Here is a 25817-nt window from a genome sequence, read left to right as displayed (position 1 = left end):
AGACTATAATCTGTAAGTGTGCTATTTATGAACCATCTAAAAAATAAAATTATGATTAAGACATTCCAACTATATCATATAGCACTAACTAAAAAAAAGTTAGAACTATAAGAGATAGAGAGGGACTATTAAGTAGTGCGGTTATTAGCATGTGTTTGTTTGGAGATCAGATGCTGTTAATAAGCATGTGCAGGTGGCCAGATATTTGGAGAGTTGCCATTCTGGAAAATTCGCAAATGTGATAGATCAATTTGGTTATCATGAGGGTAGCCATGAACTGTCCATCCAATATAATGAATTAGTCCCATGTACCTATGATGCCCATCTCCATTACAGACCTTATTGCATATTGTTTCTAATTTGGCCAATTTTCTGACAACATGTTTTTACTTATCTTACGTTATGAAGTGCATAGAAAACATGAGATTAAGAACTTTGAAATTAAGAATGATATGTCCTAGTTTGTGCTGCATATTTGTTTTGCTTCTAAGCAGATGAAGGGTAATATTGTTATGTGTGTTGTTTCCACACGTTTATAGTGTTTTGCTTCTTGTCACCACAATTAGTAATGCTGGTGATCGGGGGCAAAATGTTACAAACACTCAGAGAACAACCCCCTCAATTAGTTAACCCTTCATCCACATGATTCATTTGTATGGACTGCAAACGGCATTTGAACCAAATTAATGTTTTATCAGTAATAAAATTTACCAGTAGGTAATCCAGTCAGTCTCACATATCTGTAGACTCAAATTGGCTTAACAGTTAACATGGAAGTGTACTAGTAACATTTTATAGTTGCAATACTGTTTTAAGTACCAAAGACCATTCTCCTAATATCAAGTCAATTGTGTACATTAATACCAATCTATGTAAGCATTGGTAACAGCAGTTTCTGTAGTTAAAAGCTGCAACCCTTTGCAATCGGCAGCCTTCCATAAACAGCGGACAGCTGTTCAGAGTACTAAATTGAATCCAGCATCCAACTTATTAAATTGGAACACACAACATTTAAATGTGAGAAGTTGCATATAGTGCCTAGTGTGGTTGTGTGTTCACACCATCAATTTAACAACTATTTCAGCGTGTTAAGATGCCCATGTTGACAAAAAATCTATATAAATAGGGTTTGACAGAAAAGAAGAAAAAGACCTACATGGCACCTTCAAGGCAGGACATGGCAAACTGTTGGTGAACAGCAGAAAAAGTGATACTTCAAAAATTCACAGACTATTTCAAAAATGTATTGATAGAAAAATGTAAAATAGCCAGAATCCAGGGAGCAATAAGCACCTTGTCTCTCCCTTGATCCTTTTATCCAATTTATCAGCCTTCCTAAAGCCAGCGAGATAGCTTGGAAAGTTATCCAGTCCTGTTCTGTGATATCGCCAATGACCATATCTGGCCATGTAACTCATTAGCATTTAGAGTGCTGGGGGCGTGTGATCTTCCTTTAAATGATTGCTGTAGACGTGCCTGGTGGAATTTACAACAGAGACCCCTCACTTAGTAATTAGCATTTCAGAAATCCTCCATTGAATGTTTCTCACGAAAATGTGTGTTTGGTGGAAAATAATTTTCTTCCTTCATTTGACTTGATGATTTTTGAAGAATTGTGAAAAGGAGAAAATAAGAGCTATTTTCACTAAATGGTCTATGAATTTGGATTTTTGGAAATATCTTCAGATCATATTTCTTTCCAAATCACCAACTTCCCTATTCAGTTGGAGCATTGCATCTTCTGGGTGGTCATACAATAATAGGAATAACTGTTTGTCAAAATGACTCAGCCAAAGGCATTTCTATGAATATCTGGAGTAGGACAATTCTATTGCCATTTATCAGCACCATGCACCATATTCTCACCTAGGTTTCATCATCAAATGTATATTTGGTTAGCAAAAATAATGATATTCAAACAACATTAGAAATACAAATGTTTTCAATACACATCATTTAAAAGGATGCATAATCAACCACAGATACATATTTTAAAAGGTTATTCAGTTGCCATTAGAGATAAGACAGGAAACCCAGATAAAAGTGTGAAGAGACAGAAACTAGCTTGCAAGACTGCCTAATATCTAACTTCCATCTGGACTTTCACATTTGTCTTACACATAGATTTAACCACAAGGCATGAACGGAACCTAGTGTGTGGGTTCGGCTCCAGGCAACTGGGTAAATAAATAAATGAACAAACAAACCTTGCAATGGCTCTACTCATCGCAAACAGTTTTGCAGACATACACGTTTGCATGTCCACAGGCGCTTCCCTTGACTGCAGCAAAAAAGCATTAAAAAACGTTAATTTTTTACAGTGCATCTGATCGTATTTACCACAAGTGGTATTCCTAGGAACACTGCATGCGATAATCAGGTATGCATCAACAGGGTCTCAAACCATTACATTCTAATGCCACAATTCCTCCCGCAACCGGACCATCCACCCCACATACTGCAGTATAGTACAGCACTGGAGATAGGAGACATTTCAAATATCTAAACATATTTTCTAAACAGAGCACTACCTCCATGCTAGCAGACTCGGAAACATCTTTGATTTAGCCCTGGGACAGATGGAAGACAAGTGCACGAATGGCAGTAACCCAAATACAGCAGCTCATTCACGCACCTCCACCATCCACACACAGCTCGAGTTGAAATCGCATGTTTGCTCCTTTACTGCGATATTGAAAAAACAAATCGATGACGGTGTTTCTTGCCAGTCAGTTTCACCTGCAATACTTTAAGAAATTGTACAGTTCCATCACATTAAATCGCAACCGCTGCAGCCCATGTTAGTGTGAGCACCAACATAGATCACTGTCATGATGTTTATATGGGAGATCTAACAACAATCAGATTCCGTCTGCAGAGAGATTCCCAACGTGGCCACGGCAACAGTTTCCTCGTCCACCAAAGGTTTGCACGCCACCCGCCTGCTTCTTAACTTACACTGATTGTAAACTTGTCAAACATAAATTGCCAAATGGAACAGTCACTCTTTCCAAATGGTGTGAGCTCCGACATTTCCAGGTATGAACCCACCATAAGGCTGCTGCCTTTAAAAAAGAAAACCTGTTCCCAATGTGCCAAAAATCCAAGGGAAGAATATACATTAGGGAAGAGATTGCCATTCTGCCGTCCCTACTTCTGGAACAAATATTATTATCAGTGCTTAAAGTGGGCCAGGGCCTGCCGGGGCCGGGCCCCGGCAGTCTCCAAAAAGTGGGACTGAGCCGGGGCCTTGCCGGGGCCCCCGTCCAACCGCAACATTGACAGAATGCATTATCCCGTCGCGGCCGCAGCTGCTACGGGAGATGCGCCCGCAATGAAGTCAGGCTAGCCGACAGAAGTGGCAGCCAGCCACAGCGACGCTGTGACTGGCTGCCACTTCTGTCAGTCATAGTAACTGCCTTTGGTGACCCCTCGCGCGAGAGGTCACCAGAGGCAGTTACTGTCCCTTTGTTTCCCCAGGTCGCCGAGGCGTCTTTAACCCTCGGCGAACCTGGGGATTCCTCGACGTTTATAAAAGATGGCTTTGAAAGTACACATTTCAAGCCATCTTTTATAAAGCTTTGTCGACGGACAATTTTGTCCGTAGTAAAAGCTTTATAAAAGATGGCTTGAATTGTGTACTTTCAAAGCCATCTTTTATAAACCCGAAATCTTTTTTAAAAGAAAGATGGCCTGAAAACTAGGCGAACCGTAGGGTATGCACACAAATATATATAAAAGTTATATATTTGTGTGCGTACCTTACTATGGTTTGAGTACTTTGCAAGCCATCTTTTATAAACGTAGAAATATGTTACATATCTCTATGTTTAGAAAAGATGGCTTGCATAGTACACAAACCATAGTAAGGTACGCACACAAATATATAACATTTATATATATTTGTGTGTATACCCTACGATTTGCCTACTTTTTAGGCCACTCCCCTCCCACAAGCCACGCCCCCAAATGAGGGCACCCCCTCGATTTCTTACCCCACTTAAAGCCCTGATTATTATTATTATTATTATTATTATTATTATCAACAATAATAGCTATGTCACTTTTGAAACCACATAATATAATTATAATGTGTTTTATATGCTCTTTATTCTGATAATATTTGTGCCAGAGATCCAGTAGTATTTAATTTTGCCTCAGACCATTGCAACGCTCTGCACCTTGCGGTTGGCGTAGCTCCTCTGGAAAAACACATCCTACACAGCTACATCAATGGCCACTGCTTTCAGATGGCAATACGGTGTGGTCTGAGATATCCCCGTGCTTGTGCCTGTGGTTTGATTTGGTTCATCAGAAGTTCTGGTCCAATCAACAGGGAACTGAAGAAGCTATCCATTTTAATGTAATTGGTATGTAATGTTATTTACCTGCATTTGCTACTCAATGACGCAGTCACTATGACAGAGAGTTCCGTGCAGCGAGGCATGTAGGCGAAACATTAGGAATCCTTTAGTGGCCCTGCTCATTCCATGGGTATGGCCTCAGTACAGTTGGCTTTCTATTTGCGCAACCTAGGGCCAGAATTATCTTTCTCTGGTGCAAAGAATGCCACAAACAGAGGCTTTAGTTAGATCGACTTATTACAATTATTGGTATCCTGGCGGTATTACTGCCGGGATACCGCCCGGGCTAATAGCGTTACCGCCAACCAGTCTGGCGCTATTAGCGCCGTATCAAGGGTTCGGCGGTAATGGGTATTACCCACTCCCCATTGGGGCCATTGGACCCAAAGGGACTTTTTCAGCGCAATTAGCACGCGCTCATAGCACCGCGTTAATTGCGCACGAAAATGGGTGTTAAGTTGGTGCATTTACCCCCAGCTCAGCGCTAGGGGTAAATGTTGTCAGACTCGTGATTGGGCGGACCCTTAAATGCGGCGGTTACTGCCGTATTTAAGGGCTACCGCCAAACTCGTGATGTGGCCTGTATATCCATGAAGTGTTGCTCATCCCCACAGGGTCTGAAGTGCAGAGGCAGCTGCTAGCAAGCTGGTATGAAGAGGCACTGATGACTTATTCCTAAAGGAACTAAGGGGCCGATGGACATGGTTGTGACATTCATGACCTACAGACGTTTTGCTGACATCCCTGCTGGATGCTGGAAGTCCCACATAACCAAACCAATTATAACTTGTTTCTATAGGGCCATTTCTCCCACATGAATATTTGGACATTGGCACCATATAATACTAGCGTAGGGATATAGAGGGAATTCTGCAGGTTAAAAAAGTCCAATCGAACCCAAAAAACACAATTTTGTACTTGTGTACAGGCGTGTAATAAATGACATATATCATAATTGGAGCACAATTAACATTTCTGAATCCACCTGGAGTCAATAAAAACATGTTCTATACCAGTTCAAGATGGATGTCCAGTATCTCTTGTTTTTTTCTAGCACCACTATCGCCAGGAATCCCATTTCAGGGTGATGTTACTTACTTTTTACTGTCATTATTACCCATAATGTGGTATTGAATTTAATGACCTGAGGGGAGAAGGTGGGCTGGCAGCTTTAGATGACCTAACCCGGGATTTTTCTCAAAGCAAGCTTGTTGCATTTGAGCTATCCTCCCTGATATGTCCATAAATCTGTGTGCCAGAAACTGGATCCAGTAGAAATCACTCCTAACTAGTGAGCAGACGTTGCATTCTATCTATTTGGTAATGAATGCCCTCTAACAAAACATGTGATGTATGTTCGAATACACAAAGACTTTCCCTGGGCCTTTCTTCTCGGTTTGGAACTATGAATAGCATTTTCTCGCAATTTATAAAACATAGGCAGTCCTGATGTGATTTAAACATATTTTTATGAGAACTGAAAGATAAACATTGGTATGAATTTTGATCCTCATGCATTGGGAGAGGGATAAATGCAAGGCGTTTGATAACATCAGTTTCCCCAACTTTTCACCTGGTCAAAATATGTACTAATGCTTTGGAGTGTGAAACATTTATACATTTCAAAAGATTTTTGACTGTCAAACACAGCTTTCTTCCTCTTGGACAGATTTGTGAAGTCCAGGAATAAACCTGAATATATGTTTCCGAACGCTTCCTCGTCTGCTTTTCCTGGGGAGTGTGCCAAAAGCGTTAGCGAGGCTACATGTGTCCCACAATGGTGACGTAGTACCACTGCCGCTGCTCGCCACGCTGATGCTTCGGGTCCTGCTTAGCAATGGCTTCCTTGGCGAGGAGCCATTTTCCTTTGCAAAGAAACATTCATCCTCCTCACTGGTTTGCCGGCTGAACGTCTCACTAGCCGAGTCGTCAAAGACCGGCTTCTGGTAGAAAGTATCCTCGCTGTCCTCTGTCATGGAGCTAAGTCTACTTTTATAGCTGCTGTCACTCGAAAATCTGTGCTTGTTCAGAAATGCTGAACTCGTGGAAGACGGACTGCTTCTGAAACCTATGTCCAGCATGTCAAAAGAATCATGAAGACTGCAATCACTCTTAGAATCTGGGAAATATAAAGAAAACAACATTTTAGATTTGGTCAAACATTGTTATTGAAGAAGTCACCCTGATGATATCAAAACAATTTTTGGAAGTTTAAATACAGGAAGATTCTGTATCTAGGACAATAAAAATATGATTTTGGAGCATTCAAAAGAACAATGTATAATCATTTGAACTAAATAAATATATGCACATACAATTGGTGGTTAGACATTCAAGTATAATTGGCATTTTTAACAGATAAACTACATTAGTTGCCAGTAGCATTAGGTATCTATACTATTAGTTCATGTGAGCCTTTATCTCCAGCCACTCTCCGTAGGTCCCACACTCCATTATACCATTAGGTCTAGTGCTAAGGTAACTCTCCAACTGATTCCTATGCCTACCTCCATAAGTGATGAGTTGCATTGCTTAAAAACACAGTGTTGCTATTGCCATTTATCTGACTATTGGTAAGTGTGAATCACAGATGTACACTAATGTAATTTAATAGATTTATTTATTGCTACATTTATTTAAAAAAATGCTTTGTGGCAACATTTCTGCATGAATACTGTTACTAAAACCTTTAGGGGCCGATTCATGGAACAAACGTGCGCCGAAAATCTTCGCGCAAGCAGGCGCAAGCAGGCGCAAGCGGAAAAAAACAGGCGCACGCGCACGCGTGCGATTCATGGAAGTCCCTGCGCGTGTTCACCGCGGGATGTGCGCCAAACCCATGCATGGCGCACAAGTCACTGCAACATCGCGAAAGGCGTGCGCGACGCGCACAGTGAAAGCGCACAACCTCAGCGCACACACCAGAAAGTGGGCGGGACATGGGGCGTAACGCGCGGAATGGGGAACAACACGGGAAAATAAGGGCGTAACTGGGGATGTACTGCAGGGAAGCAGACGGAACGCCCACACGCACTCGAACCACACGTATTCATGGAATCGAATAGGGCAAAGCCACGCACAGGCAAAGACACGCACAAGCTGAAACACGGCCGCCACACGAAGGCAGGCGGTAGAGTCCCAGCGCATCAAAAAAGTGGCGCGCGGGAAGTCAAATACACGATTGAGCGGGGTACGTGGATCTCAGGGGTGCGCGAGAAAATCTACACGCGAATGGGCTGGGTACGTGTATTCCGGGGGTGCGCGTGAAGTTCCACACGCGAATAGCCTGGGCGCGTGTATTTCAGGGGTGCGCGTGAAGTTCCACACGCGATTTCAGCAGGGTACGTGTATTTCAGGGGTGCGCGAGAAATTCTACACGCGCTTGGGCTGGGTACGTGTATTACAGGGGTGCGCGAGTAATTCTACACGCGATTGGGCTGGGTATGTGTATTACAGGGGTGCGCGAGAAATTCTACACGCGATTGAGCTGGGTACGTGTATTACAGGGGTGCGCAATTAATTCTACACGCGATTGGGCTGGGTACGTGTATTTCAGGGGTGCGCGAGAAATTCTACACGCGATTGGGCTGGGTACGTGTATTACAGGGGTGCGCGAGTAATTCTACACGCGATTGGGCTGGGTACGTGTATTACAGGGGTGCGCGAGTAATTCTACACGCGATAGGCCTGGGTACGTGTGTTCCGGGGTGCCGTGAACTTTCACACGCGATTGGTTGAAATCTACGTGTGTTCTGTCATCACGTGCAATGAGGGATACACCCTCGCACGTCACGTCACAGACGCGCTCACGCGCTGAGGGCCTTTGGTCCAATGAAAATACGTATGCGTGCAGACGCGCTTACGCGCTAAGGGCCTTTCCTCGAATTACACGCTGACGTGCAGATTTTTCACGTGCCAAATCACTCCGTATCAAGCTGGCCACGCGAATACACACGGAAGACCACGCTCCTGCCCAGAAGGCCGAATCACTGCCCCCCCAGTGCCCCGAGCAGCCTCCCACGTGCCATCTGCTGCTGCCTGCCTGCCTGCCTGCTGCCACCGTGCCCTGCAATTTGGTGCCTGCACATCAGCCATCTGCAGGGGTCCAGTTGCTGTGTCCACCCCTGCTGGAACAGTAGACTCCCGACTGGGATACCATCGCTCCACAGCCCAGCCCCAGGACCCAGTTGCCCACCCACGCCTGCCTCGGGGGTCGCCATGTCGGGGCAAGCACCATCTGAGACCAGTGGCGACCCCCAGCCAGAGAGGCAGAGGGCCACCAGCTTCAGTGAGAAGGAAGTTGGTGTCCTGGTGGAGCATGTCCTGGGGCATTATGATGCCCTCTTCGGAAGACCACGCGCCAACAAGGAAGGACGGGAGAGGATCTGGGACGATGTAGTGGTTGCCATCAACGCGGAGGGGGTGGCAACCCGCGACATCAAGCACATCAAGAAGCGCTGGGAGGACTTGAGGTCCAGGACCCTCAATAAGGCCCGGCGCCTCGCGGAGGGGCGCCGGGCACGCCTGAGTGACATCCAGATGAGGGTCCTGGAACGCGTAGACCCAGCGCTCCACGCCCAGATCCTTCGGAGGCAGACCCATCTGGAGTTGGCCGGTAAGTGGCCAAGCATTGCTGTGTGAGAAAGGGCATGTTGCAGTGTGGTGGTTGTCTGATACCTGCCTGTATGTGTGACATAGGCCATGTACGTATGTGTGTGTGCAGGGACATCATGGTCAGGCATGTGAGTACAGTGATGTGTTCTATTGCAACATGGGGGGTTCTGTGCGGAATGGACACATGGAAGCATGGCAGTCTCTGTTCCTGGACATGGGTGGGGGTGAGGGATGGGTGCTGGTCCCATGTACACATATGGTGTCCATGTGTGTGTGTCTGACCTGCGTGTCTGTGACTTGTAAATGCCATGGATGCATGACACATGTCTGTGACAATGTTCAGATTCACTGATGCAGCCTAGTCATCCTTGTATCCACTGCGTCTGTGGTGTACGAGGCCAGATGGATGGAACTACGGTGAGGTGTGTGCATGTGATGGAAAGACCCATGATGCATGTGAGTTTGAAATCAACATTGTATGAATCATGAGTCCCTTGGTCATGTATGCCAATGTCCATGGCCTGCGCCATGCCTCTTACTGTATGTGTTTTGCCTGCACTGACCCATGTGTTGTGGAGGGACATGATGGAAGTGATGTATGACAGTGCCACTCATCTGCTGTTGCTTCCTGTCTAGGGGACCATTGTACAGTACCCTGATGCTTGTGTTCTATGTCTCCCTCTACACAGTGGCAAGTGAAGAAGAGGGCGGAGAAGGCGCTGTGGAGCAGAGCGGCGGGGATGCTGCCACGGCTGCAGCGGAAGGGGTGGGTGAGCCCCCACAGGGGCTTGCACCGGCGGAAGACGGCGTGGAGACATCCAGGTTGGTGGTTTCCACAGAGGGGGAGGAGGCCGCTACTGAGCCACACATGGGGCCTGGTGGGGGCATCCCCGCTGGTGCAAGTGGTGCAGTCCAGGGCCAGGGGCAGGAGGCAGCACAGGTCGCCGTGGAGGTGCCTGTGCATGTCACTGTCCCTGACACTGTGACTGCACCACCATGCACCAGCAGGGATGCCCCATCCCAGGCCCGTCCGCAGGTAGGGGAGATGTCCATGTCATCTGACACTCCTCTACCTGCGGACGAGGGGACCCCTGGCCGTGTGGAGAGGGTCCTGATTGGTGTCGCGTTGCGCACGGCTGGCATTCGTGATGAGGTGCATGCTTCCCGGGAGGAGCATCACGAAGAGCACCGTGCGTACGTGAACCATTTGGGAGCCGCCATGGTCGGGGGTTTCCTACATGTGTGTGGCCTTCTGGCGACCCTCTCCTCCTCTGTGGGGGCTATGCGCCAGTCGTGCTCCATGCCGTCTTCCGGCCCAGATGCCACCAGGGCCCCCTGTGGACCTGCCCCGACCAACGCAGCCAGCTCGGTGGGGACCCCATCCCTGCCACAGTCGGGAGTCGAAGGTCCAGCAGGGGTGGACACACCAGCAACTGTCCCCCTGCAGATGGAGGATGTGCCGGCATCATCTGGCAGGGCACGTGCACGACGGCATCGGTGGATTCCATCAGCCTGGATGCCGTCGTGCTGGCAGAGGCAGTGGCGTCGGAGGCAGCAGCAGGCTCGACGTGGGAGGCATCATGGCTCGGGGCCATCAAGATCAGAGGGGCAGGCATCGGCCGGAGGGCAGGAGAACCCTGGGATGGCAGTGTCTTCCGTGTGGGAGCAGTTGGTCCAGCGGATAGGTGCGGAGCGGCAGCGGGCGGAAGAGGAGCGGCTCACCATGGTCAGGGCGGAGTTCTCCATGCGTCGGGCGTTGAGGTGGGCTGAGTGCCTCGAGGAAGCTCGCAGGGAGTTTGAGGTGGACACGGGGTTGACCCTGCGAGACCTCGGGGCCAGGACAGAGTCCCGCCTCCGGGACATCGACATGGAGTTCGATGATGCCCTGGCCGGCAACATCACAGAGTGAGCCGCAGGACTTGCCCGCTGCCATTGTATATAGTTATATAGTTAGTGGTAGGTTTCCTTTGAAATTTTTTTTTTATTTGGTTGCGATTGGACAATGCGCCACTTTTTTGTATATAGTTCAGTTTTTAGTTAGTTGACATAGTTAGGTTTCATTTGGTTGGGCTCATGGACCCGGGATTGTCTTGTAAATGGTTCTTCTTTGGATTTTTTTCATGGACATTCATCTTCTTTTTGTTGTTTTTCTTTGTGGTTTTTCTCATTTCATTTCCATTCTAGTTGATTTTCAATACATTTTTACTTTCATCCTTCAATGTGTCGTATCATCTCATTGCTTTCATGCATGTCATGTTGGGTGTTTTAACATTCACTTGCAGCCATTGTGTGTGACAGACATGTGTTCATTTGCATTATTTACATTGGGTGTGTAACATGTAATTGCCTTTGATATGTGGGTGGATGTGATAGTTGGTTGGGCCTTTTGGCAGGGGAGGATTGCCATTACGGACATGATTGGGGATTGTTGGGACCCAGGTGCAGGGGGGCATGGATGGGACATGGGCGAGGGCCTGGTGGAGGGTGCCCCGCAATGCTAGGGGGTGGGGGTGGTGGGGGACATGAGTTGGACATGGGTGGGGGCCTGCTGGCAGGTGCCCCACAGTGCTGGGGGGTGGGGGTGGTGGGGGACATGTGGCTTGGCTGGGGGGCATGCCCATGGTGGATGTGCTGCCTGCGGGACATGACCAGGGGTGCAGGGTAGTCCCCTGTGGTGTGGGCTGCCTGCAGAGGTCGTGGAGGGGGTAGAGGGGAGACCTGGGGGGACCCACACTGGCAATTCACCTCTTCAACTTCCCGCACACCCACGTAATACACTGCCCCACTCGCACAGGCCCAATCGCGTGTAGAATTTCTCGCGCACCCCTGAAATCCACGTACCCAGGCCAATCGCGTGTAGAATTTCTCGCGCACCCCTGAAATACACGTACCCTGCTGAAATCGCGTGTAGAATTTCTCGCGCACCCCTGAAATCCACGTACCCAGGCTAATCGCGTGTAGAATTTCTCGCGCACCCCTGAAATACACGTACCCTGCTGAAATCGCGTGTAGAATTTCTCGCGCACCCCTGAAATACACGTACCCTGCTGAAATCGCGTGTAGAATTTCTCGCGCATCCCTGAAATACACGCGCCCAGGCTATTCGCGTGTAGAATTTCTCGCGCACCCCTGAAATACACGCGCCCAGGCTATTCGCGTGTGGAACTTCACGCGAACCCCTGAAATACACGTAGCACGCTCCCCCAGGCCCGATCGCGTGAATCAGTTCACGCGAACCCCTGAAATACACGTAGCCCGCTCCCCCAGGCCCGAACGCGTGAAAAAGTTCACGCGAACCCCTGGAATACACGTAGCCCGCTCCCCCAGGCCCGATCGCGTGAATAAGGTCACGCGAACTCCTGAAATACACGTAGCCCGCTCCCCCAGGCCCGATCGCGTGAAAAAGTTCACGCGAACCCCTGGAATACACGTAGCCCGCTCCCCCAGGCCCGATCGCGTGAAAAAGTTCACGCGAACCCCTGAAATACACGTAGCCCGCTCCCCCAGGCCCGATCGTGTGAGTGACTTCACGTGAACCCCTGGAATACACGTAGCCCGCTTGCCGTGCTGGTACAGGGTTAGCGCAGCCCTTTGCGCTGGATTGGGGATTTTGATGGCTTTTCCCTGCGCGGAAGGCGTTCTTGGGGGCGTAACTGGCGCTGCTGCAAGGTCGCTGCGCCACTATGCGCCACGGCTGGTTTTGGTGGCTGGAATCCATGAATACGCTGTGCGCGGAAATGGGTTTTGGCGCACGCGGCTGGCGCAGGGATTCGCATGCGCACACTGTGCGCCAGCCGCGTGCGCCACTTGTGCGCCGAATTCTATGAATTGGCCCCTCAATGTTCTGAAAAAGTCAAAATGTGTCTGTGTGTCTATGTTTGTGGTTTGTGACATAAATCAGTCCTCCCCAATCCTTTTCCTTTTGTGTCATATATTCGAACTTAGTTCTGCAAACTAACAAATTACAGGAGAAGACCCTGTTTCTGCCAGAAAAGTTCTGAATATTAGCAGGATTTTTAGAATTTGGGATTGTAGGACACTTTAGGATTTAAGGAAGGAGTACCTGTGCTTGACAAAGACTTGCAAACTTTCAAGCTTGGCAGGAAAACGACTTGGGGGTTAAAATATCTATTGTGTGGATAGTAATGGATGAAATCATGCAAAGTAGCACTTCTTCCCAAGTTGTGGTGTGTGCTCAATACTAGGATATGTGAGCCTTCAAACCCTACATATATCAAGTACCTTATCCAGCACCTAGGTCAGCTGATGTGTTTCAGAGTGCACTCAAATGAGCCTGGGATGCCTGTCATGCTGTCTAACCTTCATATTTAACCTGGCCCCAATCAAGCCACCCACCACACCGCAGCTCACCTCATCACTGACACTTGGACATTTGACCACACCATCCCCACCATATTTGGGTTACACTGGCTCTACATCTTGGCTAGGATCTGATTAAAAATTGCATGCCAAACCTACAAGAAAACCACAGCTGGTACGCTGGCATACCCGATGGCCATATTAAAAACATTGGATGGCATTTGGTTATCTCACAGTAAGACCATTAAAACACTGGAAACTGGAATGGCTCACAAAGATACAACTTTTTATTTGTTTTATTTATGTATTTATCTGTGAAACAGTCTGTCTCGTGTGAAGCTCCAGTGCTCTGGGTCTCAACTGGTGGCATCCAGACTCCTTCAAGGCTCATTCAGTTTAGGAAAAAAATGACAACATCTGGTGTAACCTGTCTTGTGCACCTCCCAACCATCTGCATATATTACTGTGATAATTACTACTAATACTTACATGATGGGTTGTTAAATTATTGCTGTCAGTGTTTTGTTCTGATATGGACACTGCTCCTTTGCTCCCTAGTTAGGTTTGTGCTATAAAATATAATACTGCTAACAATAATACTAATAATAGCAAAAACAACTATGGAGCCTGCTCCTTTCACTGACTATGATCAGGAAAACCCAATTCTAGACTATAAACTGCAGATTTTCTCGCAGAAGCTCGAATTAGTTTGTGCCCCTTACCAGCTCTGACCTGCTCACTGATAATAAGACACCTTCATAGAATTGTGTATGGAGAAGGAAGAGCTGGCATTCCAAAAGAAATAAGGAATGATGCAATTGGAGACATTCTGGCACCCAAGAAAACTTCTGAATAGATACAGGGGGAACTGTCTTCTATTTGTGATGGATTCTCTCCACAAAAACATAGTTTTATTAGCATTTTTCTAGTAAAATACACTGGTGGGTTAGTGTTTTTGAAGGTATTAGCATACCTGATCGTGGCCCAATGGACCTTTTCCGTATGGACCGAATTGTTTTGTTCGAATCCTTTAGGAATTTCAGTCAATTTTAATTAAATATAGATGTGGGGTTAGGGAATAGGTCAAGGTGGAGGGAAGTGGGGGTGTGGGTGTCTCCCCCTGCATTTTCTAACTTAAAAACGAACAACGAAAATGTGGTCAAATTAGAAAAGGCCAATATTTTTCTTTGAAATAGACCTAAACCTTTTTGAATTTGTGGTGTCTCCCCTTGGATGGGCCTCGTGACATATTCTGACACATGCAATATGACTCTGAGAAAATATAACTGAATGGAGTTCCTTTAGCACATAGCGGATGCTCAGGTAGACGAGGGATTGCTTTCACTTTCCTAGATTAGCACTGCATATAACAAATCTAGAGAGATGTGTTCCCCATCTAGGAAAAGTGCAGGCCTTTCAAAAGGTTAGTTATTTAAAACTTCTCCCATATTGGTTTTCATGATCATTGCCTAGGTGAGGAGTCAGGGTAGCCTTGGCTCGGCCCCCATAGGATTAGTGTAGTAGAACAGGCTCCCATCAACATATGCCTGCACAAAAAATAAAAACTGTCTTGGGATATCAGCAGCTATTTGGGTCTGCCAAGGATGGGACAGATGGCATAATTCATTTCGTATGATTCTATAAGCTGATGAACATTTCATACAAAATAAATAGTAAAACCATCAGTGAACAAGGGTAATGGATAAAAAAGGAAGGCTTAGGATCTCTGTGGATGTCCAACTAGTTGAAATTATTGGTGGGCATTACGAGTGAGGCTGATCTTAAATAATCAATACCCTTTGCAAGTGAAGGAGCTCTTTGATAGTGTAGCAAGAATGTATACATGTTCTTAACCTATTGGTATCATTACTCAACATATGAATGGATGATGAACCTCTAAATCATGTATGTATTATCAGGAATGAAGTTTGAATTGCTCAATTCTTCCTCATCCAAACAATGGTATTATGTATTTCAGCACCTCAATGAGTTTTACGCTTTAAAACAAGGAGTCTGCAATCAGGCTCTGCCACTGCTACTCTAGGTTTAGAATTCTTCTCAGTGTCCATCATTGTAAGCAGAGCATGATGTCCTAGATAGGTGGCATTTTACTAAGTGGTTAAACACCTTATTTAGCACCTATCTACCAGCACAGATGCTGGAAAACATACATTCTAATGGTGCCGCCATTTACTGCAGATAGTAGTGGATCTAGACTGAAAATAAGGCCGGCAAAGGGTGTCTCATAGAAGGGGAATGTTTAACATAAATATTATAAAAGTAATCATAGATAGAAAAATGTCTTACTGAAGAATTAACATTATGATTTTAGTTAAAGAATATTTCTCTGTCAATATTGTAATCTCTGAAGTTCCCAGGTCAGTGGTCAAAACATAGGATGACATCATGAATTTCATCAACTTCATCGCCGTTCAGATTACAAGAAATTAAAATGCGTTGTTACTTGAATGGCTAATTATAATCCAAAAAACAAATTTACCATGAATTAGGCGTTGCTCCTGTGCAAGCAGACATTTCATCTCCACCAATTTTTCATGAAGCTTTTGCTGGAAGCAATGAAAAACATATTTGTAATAAATTACTTGTATAAATGAATTTGAGAAAAAAGTCGAAAAAGCAGATTTAAACCATGTCATAAAGTTTCAGTGAATGAAGACATATAATGAGTTTAGACAAGAGGTACACATCAAGAAGGTTAGCACCAACACAGTCGTGTGTTGTTTCTATAATTAGTGCTAGCGTTACTAGCAGCCAGTGATCCCTCTAATTGTTTGGAATCTTTTAATTTTTTTATTAACATGTTTTTGTTGCTTACAATATAACTTCTAAACACGAGAACATTTTTAAACATCACTACAAACAACAATTCATCACATCAATCAATAAAACTGGAAACAAATTTATTTCCTCAAAGGAAGTAAAGATTTGAATCCGAGTAATCTGACCGCGGCTGATTTGGCAGCGGTCGGAACGTTCGCATGAGAAAGGTGCGAACTATCAAAAGTTTGCACCTTTCTCATGCAAAAACAAGTACTACGGGGGCTGCAGGGGGTGTCCCCCACAACTCCTGCTCACTATATTGTGAAGTATAGTGAGCGGGGTGTTGCGGTGTTCCCCTGTTTTTTTCATTTTTCTTTTTTACGGGTGTTCTGTGGGGGTGTCCCTCGCAACACCCCGCTCACTATACCACACAGTACCACAGTACTTACCTGCAATGCTACCACCAAAGGTACGAACCTTTGGTGTTCGAACCTTTGGTGGTAGCATTTTTAGAACTTTTGGTCATTATGACCATTTGTTTGCGGTAAAATCGACCTAAACCAAAGATTTCCTATCAACCAATCAATTAGTAATACATCAGTAAAATAGCTATTCAGAGTTTAAAATCTGCTGAAATACAGTTTTAAAACACGTTAATAGTCTTCTCAGAAATTGCCACACATGGTGTGTGCTAAAATTCAAAACCAGATCTACCCCTGAGTAGATGTAAGCACATGACTGATTATTTAGTAAATTCTCTATATCCATTTAACCAATAAAACACCTTCTATAGAGCTCTTTCATCTTATAACAGCCAGTTAACAAATGCCATGCAGTCTCAATGTCCGTCTTGCAAATCCTGCAGGGAAGTGTTGGTCCATGCGCCCAGAAAAACCATTGTGGGCAGTTCAAGGATGAATCTATTGACTTTGGCATTGTTCATGTTAGTAATCCTCTGGGGCGGATGCCATGTTCTATACTGACTTTCCTGACATGGTATTGGCTCTTCAAATTGACCATCTTAACCTATGGGTGTTAGGGGATTTCAATCTGCCTACCAACTCCACTTCAGCTAGCCAGGTTGAACACTTTCTCTCTCTTATGAGTGATCTCAATCTTCCTCAATTGTTTCAAGTGCCCACTCAGTTGGGCAACACACTTGACTTTATTTGTGCTCCCAAGTCACTCATTGCCATTATTTCCTCTTGCCCTGTACTCTGGTTTGACCACTATTTGATTTCTTTCAATGCTGCTCTTCCTGGCCCTGTCAGGCGCCCCCTTAAGTTGCCCACATTGAAAAGAAATTGGTGCAAGGTAGATCTTTCCACACTTTCTGCCTCACTTCTCTCTCACTGTGCTCCCCCTAACTCCTGCACGTTGCAGAATCTGGGGGCGTCCTTTCTAGCCATAGTTGACCAACTTGTGCCAGTCAAGCACGGCAAGGAAAGAGCCCATGTGCATGAACCCTGGTTTTCGGATGAGCGCAGAACACTTAAACTTAGCTGTCGCCAAGCTGAACGTAAGTGGAGGGTCAGTTATACGAAGGATACGAGAGCAATCTTTCACTGCACTCTAACAACCTACCAAAAAGCAATTCTAGCCGCAAAAAAACCTTTTTTTGGTGGGAAGATTGAGGATGCTGTCAATAAGCTTAAGGCGCTTTTTGAGCTAGTGCAGTCTCTCTCCAAACCGACTAATTCTGGCCCTTAGATCGAGCCCTCACAAGCTCTGTGTGAATCTCCTTCCTCTTTCTTCCATTCCAAAATCATTACCATATGTGAAGATATCAAAGTTAATTAGGATGCTATGGCTAATAAACAATCTTTCCCTGACCTTCCTATTCCTAGTGCATCCTGGGCCTCTTTCCCAGTGGTCTCTGAGCAGAATATTCTGAAAGCCATTCATGGGCTCAAGTAGGCATCTCCTGCTGACGCTATCCCTCTAGACATGCTCAAAGCCATTTCTCTGATATCATCACTGAAATGACGCATCTTTTCAAGAGGGGTTGATACCAGGGTCCCTGAAACACGCTCAGGTGCTTCCACTCTTGAAGAAGCCCTCTCTTGACCCTGCTGTCCTAGCAAATTTCCGTCCCATCTCCCTTCTTCCGTCCCTGATGAAAACTTTGGAGGCGTTGGTCTCCCCCCTTCTATCACCTTTTACGGAATCCTCAGGTTATTTTGATATTTTCCAATTGGGATTCATGCCCTGGCAGAGGTACCAAATTAGTTCTTAATTCTGTACTCGATGACCTCACCCGCTTAGTTGATCAGGGCGGTGTGGGAGCCTTGCGCTTACTCGTCCTCTCAGCCGCTTTCGACACGGTTGATCATTCTATCCTGATATCCCGTTTGTTGGACACGGGAGTGGGTAACCGGGTGCTGAGCTGGTTTGCAGATTTCCTGACCGATCGGTCTCAATCTGTGTTCCTGCCTCCCTACTGCTCGAAATCAGTCACACTGTTCTGTGGAGTTCCACAGGGGTCTGCTCTGTCTCCCCTTCTTTTTAATATCTACATCCGTCCAGTGCTTCTTCTTATCCTATCTCACGGTTTTCGATTCTATTCTTACGCTGATGATACGCAGATCCTGGTACGCCTGGATCTCACCCGGTCTGACACTACAGCCCGTTTTAGGAACTGCGTTGAAGACTTAGGTGCTTGGATTGCTACCAATTCTCTCAAGCTTAATGGCAGTAAAACAGAGGTCCTGGTGTTAGGGACAAATACCTTCTGTTACAGTGAGAAATCTGGGAGTTCAGTTTTCATCCTCTCTGACGATGACTGAGCAAGTGGGTGCTATCTACAAAACCGGTCATTTCAAACTGCAGACTTTGAGAAAGGTTCTTCCCTTCATCCCAGGCCATCTTCATGCCCCAGTGGTAGGAGCACTGGTTCTTAGTACAGTGGATTAATGTAACTCGCTGTACTATGGGCAACCACAATATCTGCTCAATCATATCCAAATGCTTAAAAATGCAGCTGCCCGTGCAATACTGCGCCCTCTGGCATGGTTGCATATGGCCCCCCTCCTGAGACAACTGCACTGGCTCTGTATCAAACAACAGATCTTATTTAAATCCATGTGCCTTGTTCATTGGGCCTTTTATAAGGAACAGAGTATTTGCAGGAGAAATGTGTCCACTATGTACCTACCCGCTCCCTGCACTCCCAGACTGTGCTACTTCTTTTGGTTCCTCGCTTCAGACACGCTCGAACTGGCGGCCCCACTTTCTCGGTGACAGCAGCCAAAGCCTGGAGCCATCTTCCTCTGGCTCTTCGTGTGACCGCTAACCATCTGGCCTTCAGACATGCTCTGAAGACTCTTCTTTTTTAGTACCCTTTTTTTTTCACCTTCTACCCTCCAGCGCCAAGATACCTTTGGCATATGTCGTACTTTATCAATGTATATAACATAACATAACATAACATAACAATATAGCTACATGGAACATTAATCAAGAAGCTCTGTTTGACATAATTTACAAAATAAGTCTTCTGCCTAACTTCATCATGTTGTTGTTTCTGTCCCATACCAAAGCCATCTGCTTCATTTCCCTAGCAGCAATACCCACATTTATGGGATAAATAATTACAAACCCAATGTTGTCAAAAAAGGTGTTTTTATTGCTATATAAGGGGGTTTGGTATTCAGTAATTCTTTAACATATGAGTACAAGGAGGCAGTGTTCCCCTGTTCCATGAATATTTTCAACATAACCATTCCAGTCGCTATTTTCTTCTGGATTATAAATGAGGAGAGCCCCAGCTCGCTACAAATTGCCTCAATCGAGGTGGATTGAGATACACCTAATGTCGGGTGCCAACACTTTCCTTCAAGTTTAGTTAGCCATGATGTTTCCTTGATTGTGTGAATTTCCAGACCACTGAGCGCACTAGAGATAATAATAGTGTTATAAACCTGCCATAGACCATCCGTAGAGCATCAACACCGGTTGGGCACACATTTTCCTACTGCATTACTTCTCTTTTGTATTTTGCCCTTGATAACAGTAGCTAGAGTACAAATATTCAGAGAGGTGATAGGGACACCTAAATAGATATACTTCTTAATAACTTCTATTGACTCTTTGTTAAGACTCCACTAAAATTAGTACTTCTTTTCTGTGAGGATTAACAATCATGGCTTTTGTCTTCTTACGATTTATGTTAAGACCATTTTTATCAGCATGACAACATAAAGCAGTTAAACTACGTTGGAGGCCAATCTTGGTGCATTGAAAATGACTATGTGTTCCTGAAGATTTGCAACATATAAATTAAACATCACCGGTGCCATACTGCAACCTTGCTTCAATACATAATTCATGTTAATTGTGGAACTAAGTAGGCACTCGTGATTCACCCTTATCAGGACGGAGGTGTCTGTGTACAGGTATTTAACAAAATGTAATAACATCGGATTGAGCACCCACACGCCATAAAAGGTGAAGGTTAACCGTGTTAAGAGCATGGCTTTAGTCCACAAAACAGATGTACAGAGGAACATCCTTAGTCAACAACGGGTTGTAAATCAAAAACATGAATGTCCATAGATTTACCGGGGGGCCAACACCCTTTCTGAAGCCAGTTTGCTGTATAGTAAGGACTTTCCTCTCATCTACCCGGCTATTTACTCTCTCTAACAAGAAACTAGACAAAAGCTTAGCCATTGTGTCAATCATTGCAAGAAGGCAATAGTTCCCAGTTTCTTCACAGGATTCCTTTTTAAAGACCGAAATCAGTACAGATTTAGTACAGCTATGCAACACTTCCCCAGTCTCCAAAATGGACTAAAATATCTTATGCACAATAAGCATCTAGCCCAATGGTTCACTCTTGATTGCACTATTAGCTAGCTAATCTGGGCCGTGAGCTCTCAAGGACTTTATAGCCGGCTGCCGGAGGTCTATGAGTCGGCAGAAAGAGAGGCCCTGGACATAGCTCACCAAACGTAAATAAGTTGGTGTTAAATACCACATGTTAGCTCGCTGTTGTAAATAATTCAGTGAGAAATTGCCCATGGTGGCACACTAAAAATGAAATGTGGTGTTTATCACCAACTTATTTACGTTTGGTGAGCTATGTCCAGGGCCTCTCTTTCTGCCGACTCATTGACCTCCGGCAGCCGGCTATAACACACACAGTTAGTTATAATTGCTCATACTGAATGAAATTGTGCACACAGCTGCAGCCAAGTCTTATTTTTAGCTACCTTAAAAATGACAATTGCACTGTCTAAACATCTCCCCATATCATCAGCACTGTATTGGTAAATGCACAAAGGAAGGAGAAAATAAAACACACTACCCGTCTGCTTTCAGATATTTTTGTGTATTATAAAAATGGATTTAAACACGATCTCACCCTTTTTACAGAAATAAATGAAATAGCACAGTAACAACATTATCTGTGAGCGGCGAGAATAGTCTAATTTGCAACATTAAACCTGTTGATAAGACACTGGAATTCTTTCTTCTACACTGACTGAATAGTTACGCATTCACACACTCTGCCCCCGTACTTTGCAATGTATAATTACCTAATCTGTTCAGCATGTGAAATTCTTCGGCTGGTCGCCTTCTGGATGTGTTCACCCAGCAAGGATAAGCATTTGCTGTCACTCAAACTGGGACTTGTTGACTGGAAATCCCAGTCTCTGCAACCAAGTTGAATCTGCTTTAGGAATCAGGCATCCCCAGCTATCAACCCAGTCCTTCTCCGAGCTGTGTCAAGATGTCCTCTCCCCAGCTTCTTCCCCGAGATTATACAAGAAAACTCTGGTTACCTACTACCAAAGGATCCTAACCAATAAAATTCTATCATGCCCTATCCACCCTCTGCACACAATAGAAATCTTTTACAGTAAGCAACTGTAACAAAACTGATTTCCTGCTATTCGAATCCTTGCTTCCTGCAACTACTATGGACAAAGCAGCACAGAAAAACCAGAAGAGAGAAAAAAAAAATCTGCACACAGTCTGAAATGAGTTTCAGCCTGCCTCATTTTGCAGTGAAGAACACATTGGGCCTCATTCCGAGTACGGCGCTAACCAATGGCGCTATTAACGCCTTGGTTGACGCCGTACCCGGAACGGCAGCGCCTTGGTGGATGGCGGAATCACCGCCCCATTCCAAGGTTGGCGGGGTGGTAATTCCCCATTCACCAAGGCTCTTCCCCATTCCCAAATGAGCCCCCATAGGGCTCAATGGGAATGGGGAAGATGCAAATAACGGTGACCGTTCATTACGGTCACCGTTATTGGCTTGGAGGCCCCTTTGCACCCTCGACTTTAACACCTGCTCAAAGCAGGCGTTAAGGGCGAGGGCGCAGAGGGAACTCGGAGTATGGCGGTAAGGGATTACCGCCACCGGTCTCGTTACCGGTGGCCGCTATCCCTTACCGCCATACTCGGAATGAGGCCCATTATATTATTAAGAAGTTAGAATCATGTTAATAGGGTTAATTATATTAGTTCATTAATCTTCAAATGTGTCTCTTGCAACATAGGCATTTCAGATGAAAAGAAAAAATTGTGTGCATTTTGAATATGAAAAATAAAATGCGCTTTTAAATGAGAAAAATGGTTTGTTTTTAACCTGTGTAGCCTGTCTTCATTTACATATCCATATGTTGTACTGGCAACACATAGCTTGAAGCAATTGCATTAAACCCATGCAGTGGCGCTGCATAAAAATGCTCAATAACACATGTCTTGCTGTACCACATTATATCAATGCACCAAATCCATGCAGTGGCGCTGCACTTCAAAAAACATGCTATACATTGATCCTGCGCAGTGGTGCTGCGCTTGTGCTCCCAAAACACGAAAAACAATCCTACAAGACTTAGGCACAGGTTTAAAAGTAAATTGTTGTCAATGGGATAACCCACAGACATCTCTGAATGGCAAGGTATGTTAATATTATTTGGGCCAATCAGCTATTCTGGTATTTGCACCCCATTCATGTTTTGTTCCTTAGCTTGGAATAAGCAGTCATTTTACCCTTATTTTTATTATTCAAAGCGTCCTCCTCCAGTACACAACCTAATTCCAGCTGCAGCCACTACCGGTTTGAGCTGCAATTTACCTCTCTTATTTGTCTTGGTTGTGTTTTTAGTTGAAAGGGCTCGGGTTACTGGCCACCCCTACCGTGCTACGGAGTTGATGTTCCCTACATGCAGTGGGCATATTAAAGTTATTGCCCTTCTAACACTGAGCTCTTACTTTTAATGCTCAACTGGAATCTAGATGTTCTCCATATCAAATACCTCCAGGCAAATAGCACCTTGGTGCGTCCTCAAGTCTACAAGTCTACACAGTCACTCATCAAGCCACACCACAAGTTACATGTTGGCCGCTTCTGACAAGCTTCTCTTGAACATTACAATTATGGAGTTATGTGTGATAATAGGATGCTCATGCGCAAAGACTTTTTAGTCATGTTCGCAACTGTGGGAACTTCGAGGCATTCATATTTAGGAATACAACACTACTAGGGTTGTGCTTCCCCTCATTAAGTGTTGTATGTGCCTGGTGTCAGTGAGATACCTTTTCTTTAAGTTACAGAAAAGCCACAGGCCCATCACCAGGGAGGTATTCTACCCACTGCCTGACCTCTACCATACTTTAATGTACAAACCTGCATGCGCAGGTGATGGTAACCTGCCACCATCATATGTCAACTTCCTAAGTGCATACTCAAATACAGTGTGGTCTGTGTGATCAAAGCTGAAGCTGAGCTAGTGGATTGCTGTCCGGAGTCTCTATTTTCTTTCTACTGCCAGGAGACAGACCTTAAAAACCCTGTTGTACGCGGAGCACGTGATGTGCGCAGTGTTTGTTTGTTTGTTTATTTATTTGTATTGCGCGCCAGACCCAGGGGCAACCGGGCGCAGTGAACAGAATGTGCGAAGCTTACAATGTTGCGAAGAAGTTACAACGTTACAGCAAATTACAGTGTTGCATATTTAAAAATGTACAATAGTAACAAAACTTAGATAGTACATATATACATTCAGATAAGTAGCATAACACAAATTAAAACTTCCAGGCCTCAAATGTTGTTGTCATTGAGGTGTTTGATAAGGTTTGTTCTAAAGTGAGGGAAGGGTTGATCTGCTCTAAGGTTGTGTGGCAGGGCATTCCCCCATTTAGCGGCTAGCACAGGGAAGCTTGTGCCGCCAATTTTGGCAAGTTTAAATCTTGGAATTTCCAGGCAATTAGAGTTAGGAGTTCTTGTAGGTCTGCTGGAGATTTTTCTTTTTATTTTGTCCATCAAGTAGATGGGGGCGGCATTGAGAGCTTTATGCGTCAGGGAAAGCATTTTTAGGTGAATTTTATTGTTGGTGGAGAGCCATTTGTATTGTTGTCTAGTGGAGGAGATATGTTCCCTTTTATTTATGCCTAAGGCAGCTCTAAGGGCGTTGTTTTGTAGGATTTGTAGCCTTTTGGTGATAGTTTTATTGGCGCCACTGTAAAGGGCATTACAGTAATCGGGTTGTGATAGTATTAGGGCTCTCGCTAGGATCATGCAACTGTTGTTAGATAAAAAGGGTTTACCTGCTCTTATTAATTTGCAGGTATAGGCTGTCGTGGAGGCTAGGGAGTTGACTTGTTTGGCACACGACATGGTGAAATCAAGATAGAAGCCTAATGTTTTTACTTCGCTCGAAACCTTAATGCTATTGCCATCTATGTTAAACGTGGAATATTCCTTGCCTAGTTTGTTGACATTAGCCTGTGTGCCCAGAATGATCAGTTCAGTCTTATCATCATTCAGGCAGAGGCCATGTGATGCCATCCATGCCTGAATAATGAGGTACACCCTATTCACCAACTCCTCGTCCTCGCTGTAATCCCCAGAAAGCGGGAGGAGAATCTGTGTATCATCTGCATAGTTAGTGTAGGTGATACCTAGGAGGTCCAGATCATCGAAGAGGGGTTTGGTGAATATGTTGTACAAGGTTGGTGAAACACAGGAGCCTTGAGGGACGCCGCACGTGATTGGAAGAGGGTCGGCTGCTGCCAAGGAGGAGAAGACTCTCATCGTTCTCTCGCTCAGAAGGATTCAATCCATTTGGTGGCCTGCGTGGAGAAGTGTGCAGCAGTGTCCAAGTGTTTGCAGAGGACCCTATGATCCAGCAGATCGAAAGCAGCTGAGAGATAAAGTAGAAGGAGGAGTGCCGTCTTACCTTGATCTCTCAGTTCGTCTATTTGGGTCTTTAGATCAATGAGTGCAGTTTCAGTACCGTGGAGTGGGCGGAATCCAGATTGTCTAGCTCCTAGTAGGTTGTTAGATTCCAGGTGTCTTTGAATTTGTGTGTAGGCAACCTTGTCTAGTATCTTCAGTAGCAAAGGTACGGTAGTGATGGGCCGATAATTAGTGGGGATGAGGTGGTCAAGAGTCTGCTTCATGAGAAGTAGGAGCACCCATGATTGTTTTAGGTTCGCCGGGATTTTGCCTGTGGCGAAGGAGGAGTTGATCAATTTTAAGATGAACGGTGAGAGGTCTCTGGCAGCGTCTTTTATTAGTTGTGCTGGACAGATGTCACCTTTGCAGTTCGACGGTTTGAGGGATAGGATGATTTTCTCTACCTCTAAGATGGTAGTTTTGGTGAAGAAGAATTTGTTGGTTAGGTCGTGGATGATGTTGTTAAGAGGTAGCTTGCTTGTGAGGTTTAGGGAGTCTTTTTTTAGTTGGATTTTATTTTGCAGTGTGGTGATTTTATTTGCTAA

General features: G+C 45.2%; 1 protein-coding gene across 1 annotated transcript in view; it reads right to left on the bottom strand.

The window, feature by feature from the left end:
• Window positions 1-5814: 5814 nt before the first annotated feature.
• CYTIP (cytohesin 1 interacting protein) overlaps window positions 5815-25817 on the bottom strand; it is a 181678-nt gene continuing 161675 nt past the window's right edge. Inside the window, exons 7-8 of the mRNA XM_069616405.1 lie at window positions 15799-15865; window positions 5815-6483 (exon numbers count right to left, since the gene is read on the bottom strand). Coding sequence (XP_069472506.1) covers window positions 6005-6483; window positions 15799-15865 — 546 coding nt within the window. The 3' untranslated portion in view covers window positions 5815-6004. The remainder of the gene's footprint in view (window positions 6484-15798; window positions 15866-25817) is intronic.

The sequence above is a fragment of the Ambystoma mexicanum genome, chromosome 9, assembly GCF_040938575.1.
Source record: "Ambystoma mexicanum isolate Mex_15411 chromosome 9, UKY_AmexF1_1, whole genome shotgun sequence".
Taxonomy (NCBI): Eukaryota; Metazoa; Chordata; class Amphibia; order Caudata; family Ambystomatidae; genus Ambystoma; species Ambystoma mexicanum.
The sequence above is the reverse complement of the archived record's forward strand: the minus strand, read 5'-3'. Positions and strand labels throughout refer to the sequence as shown.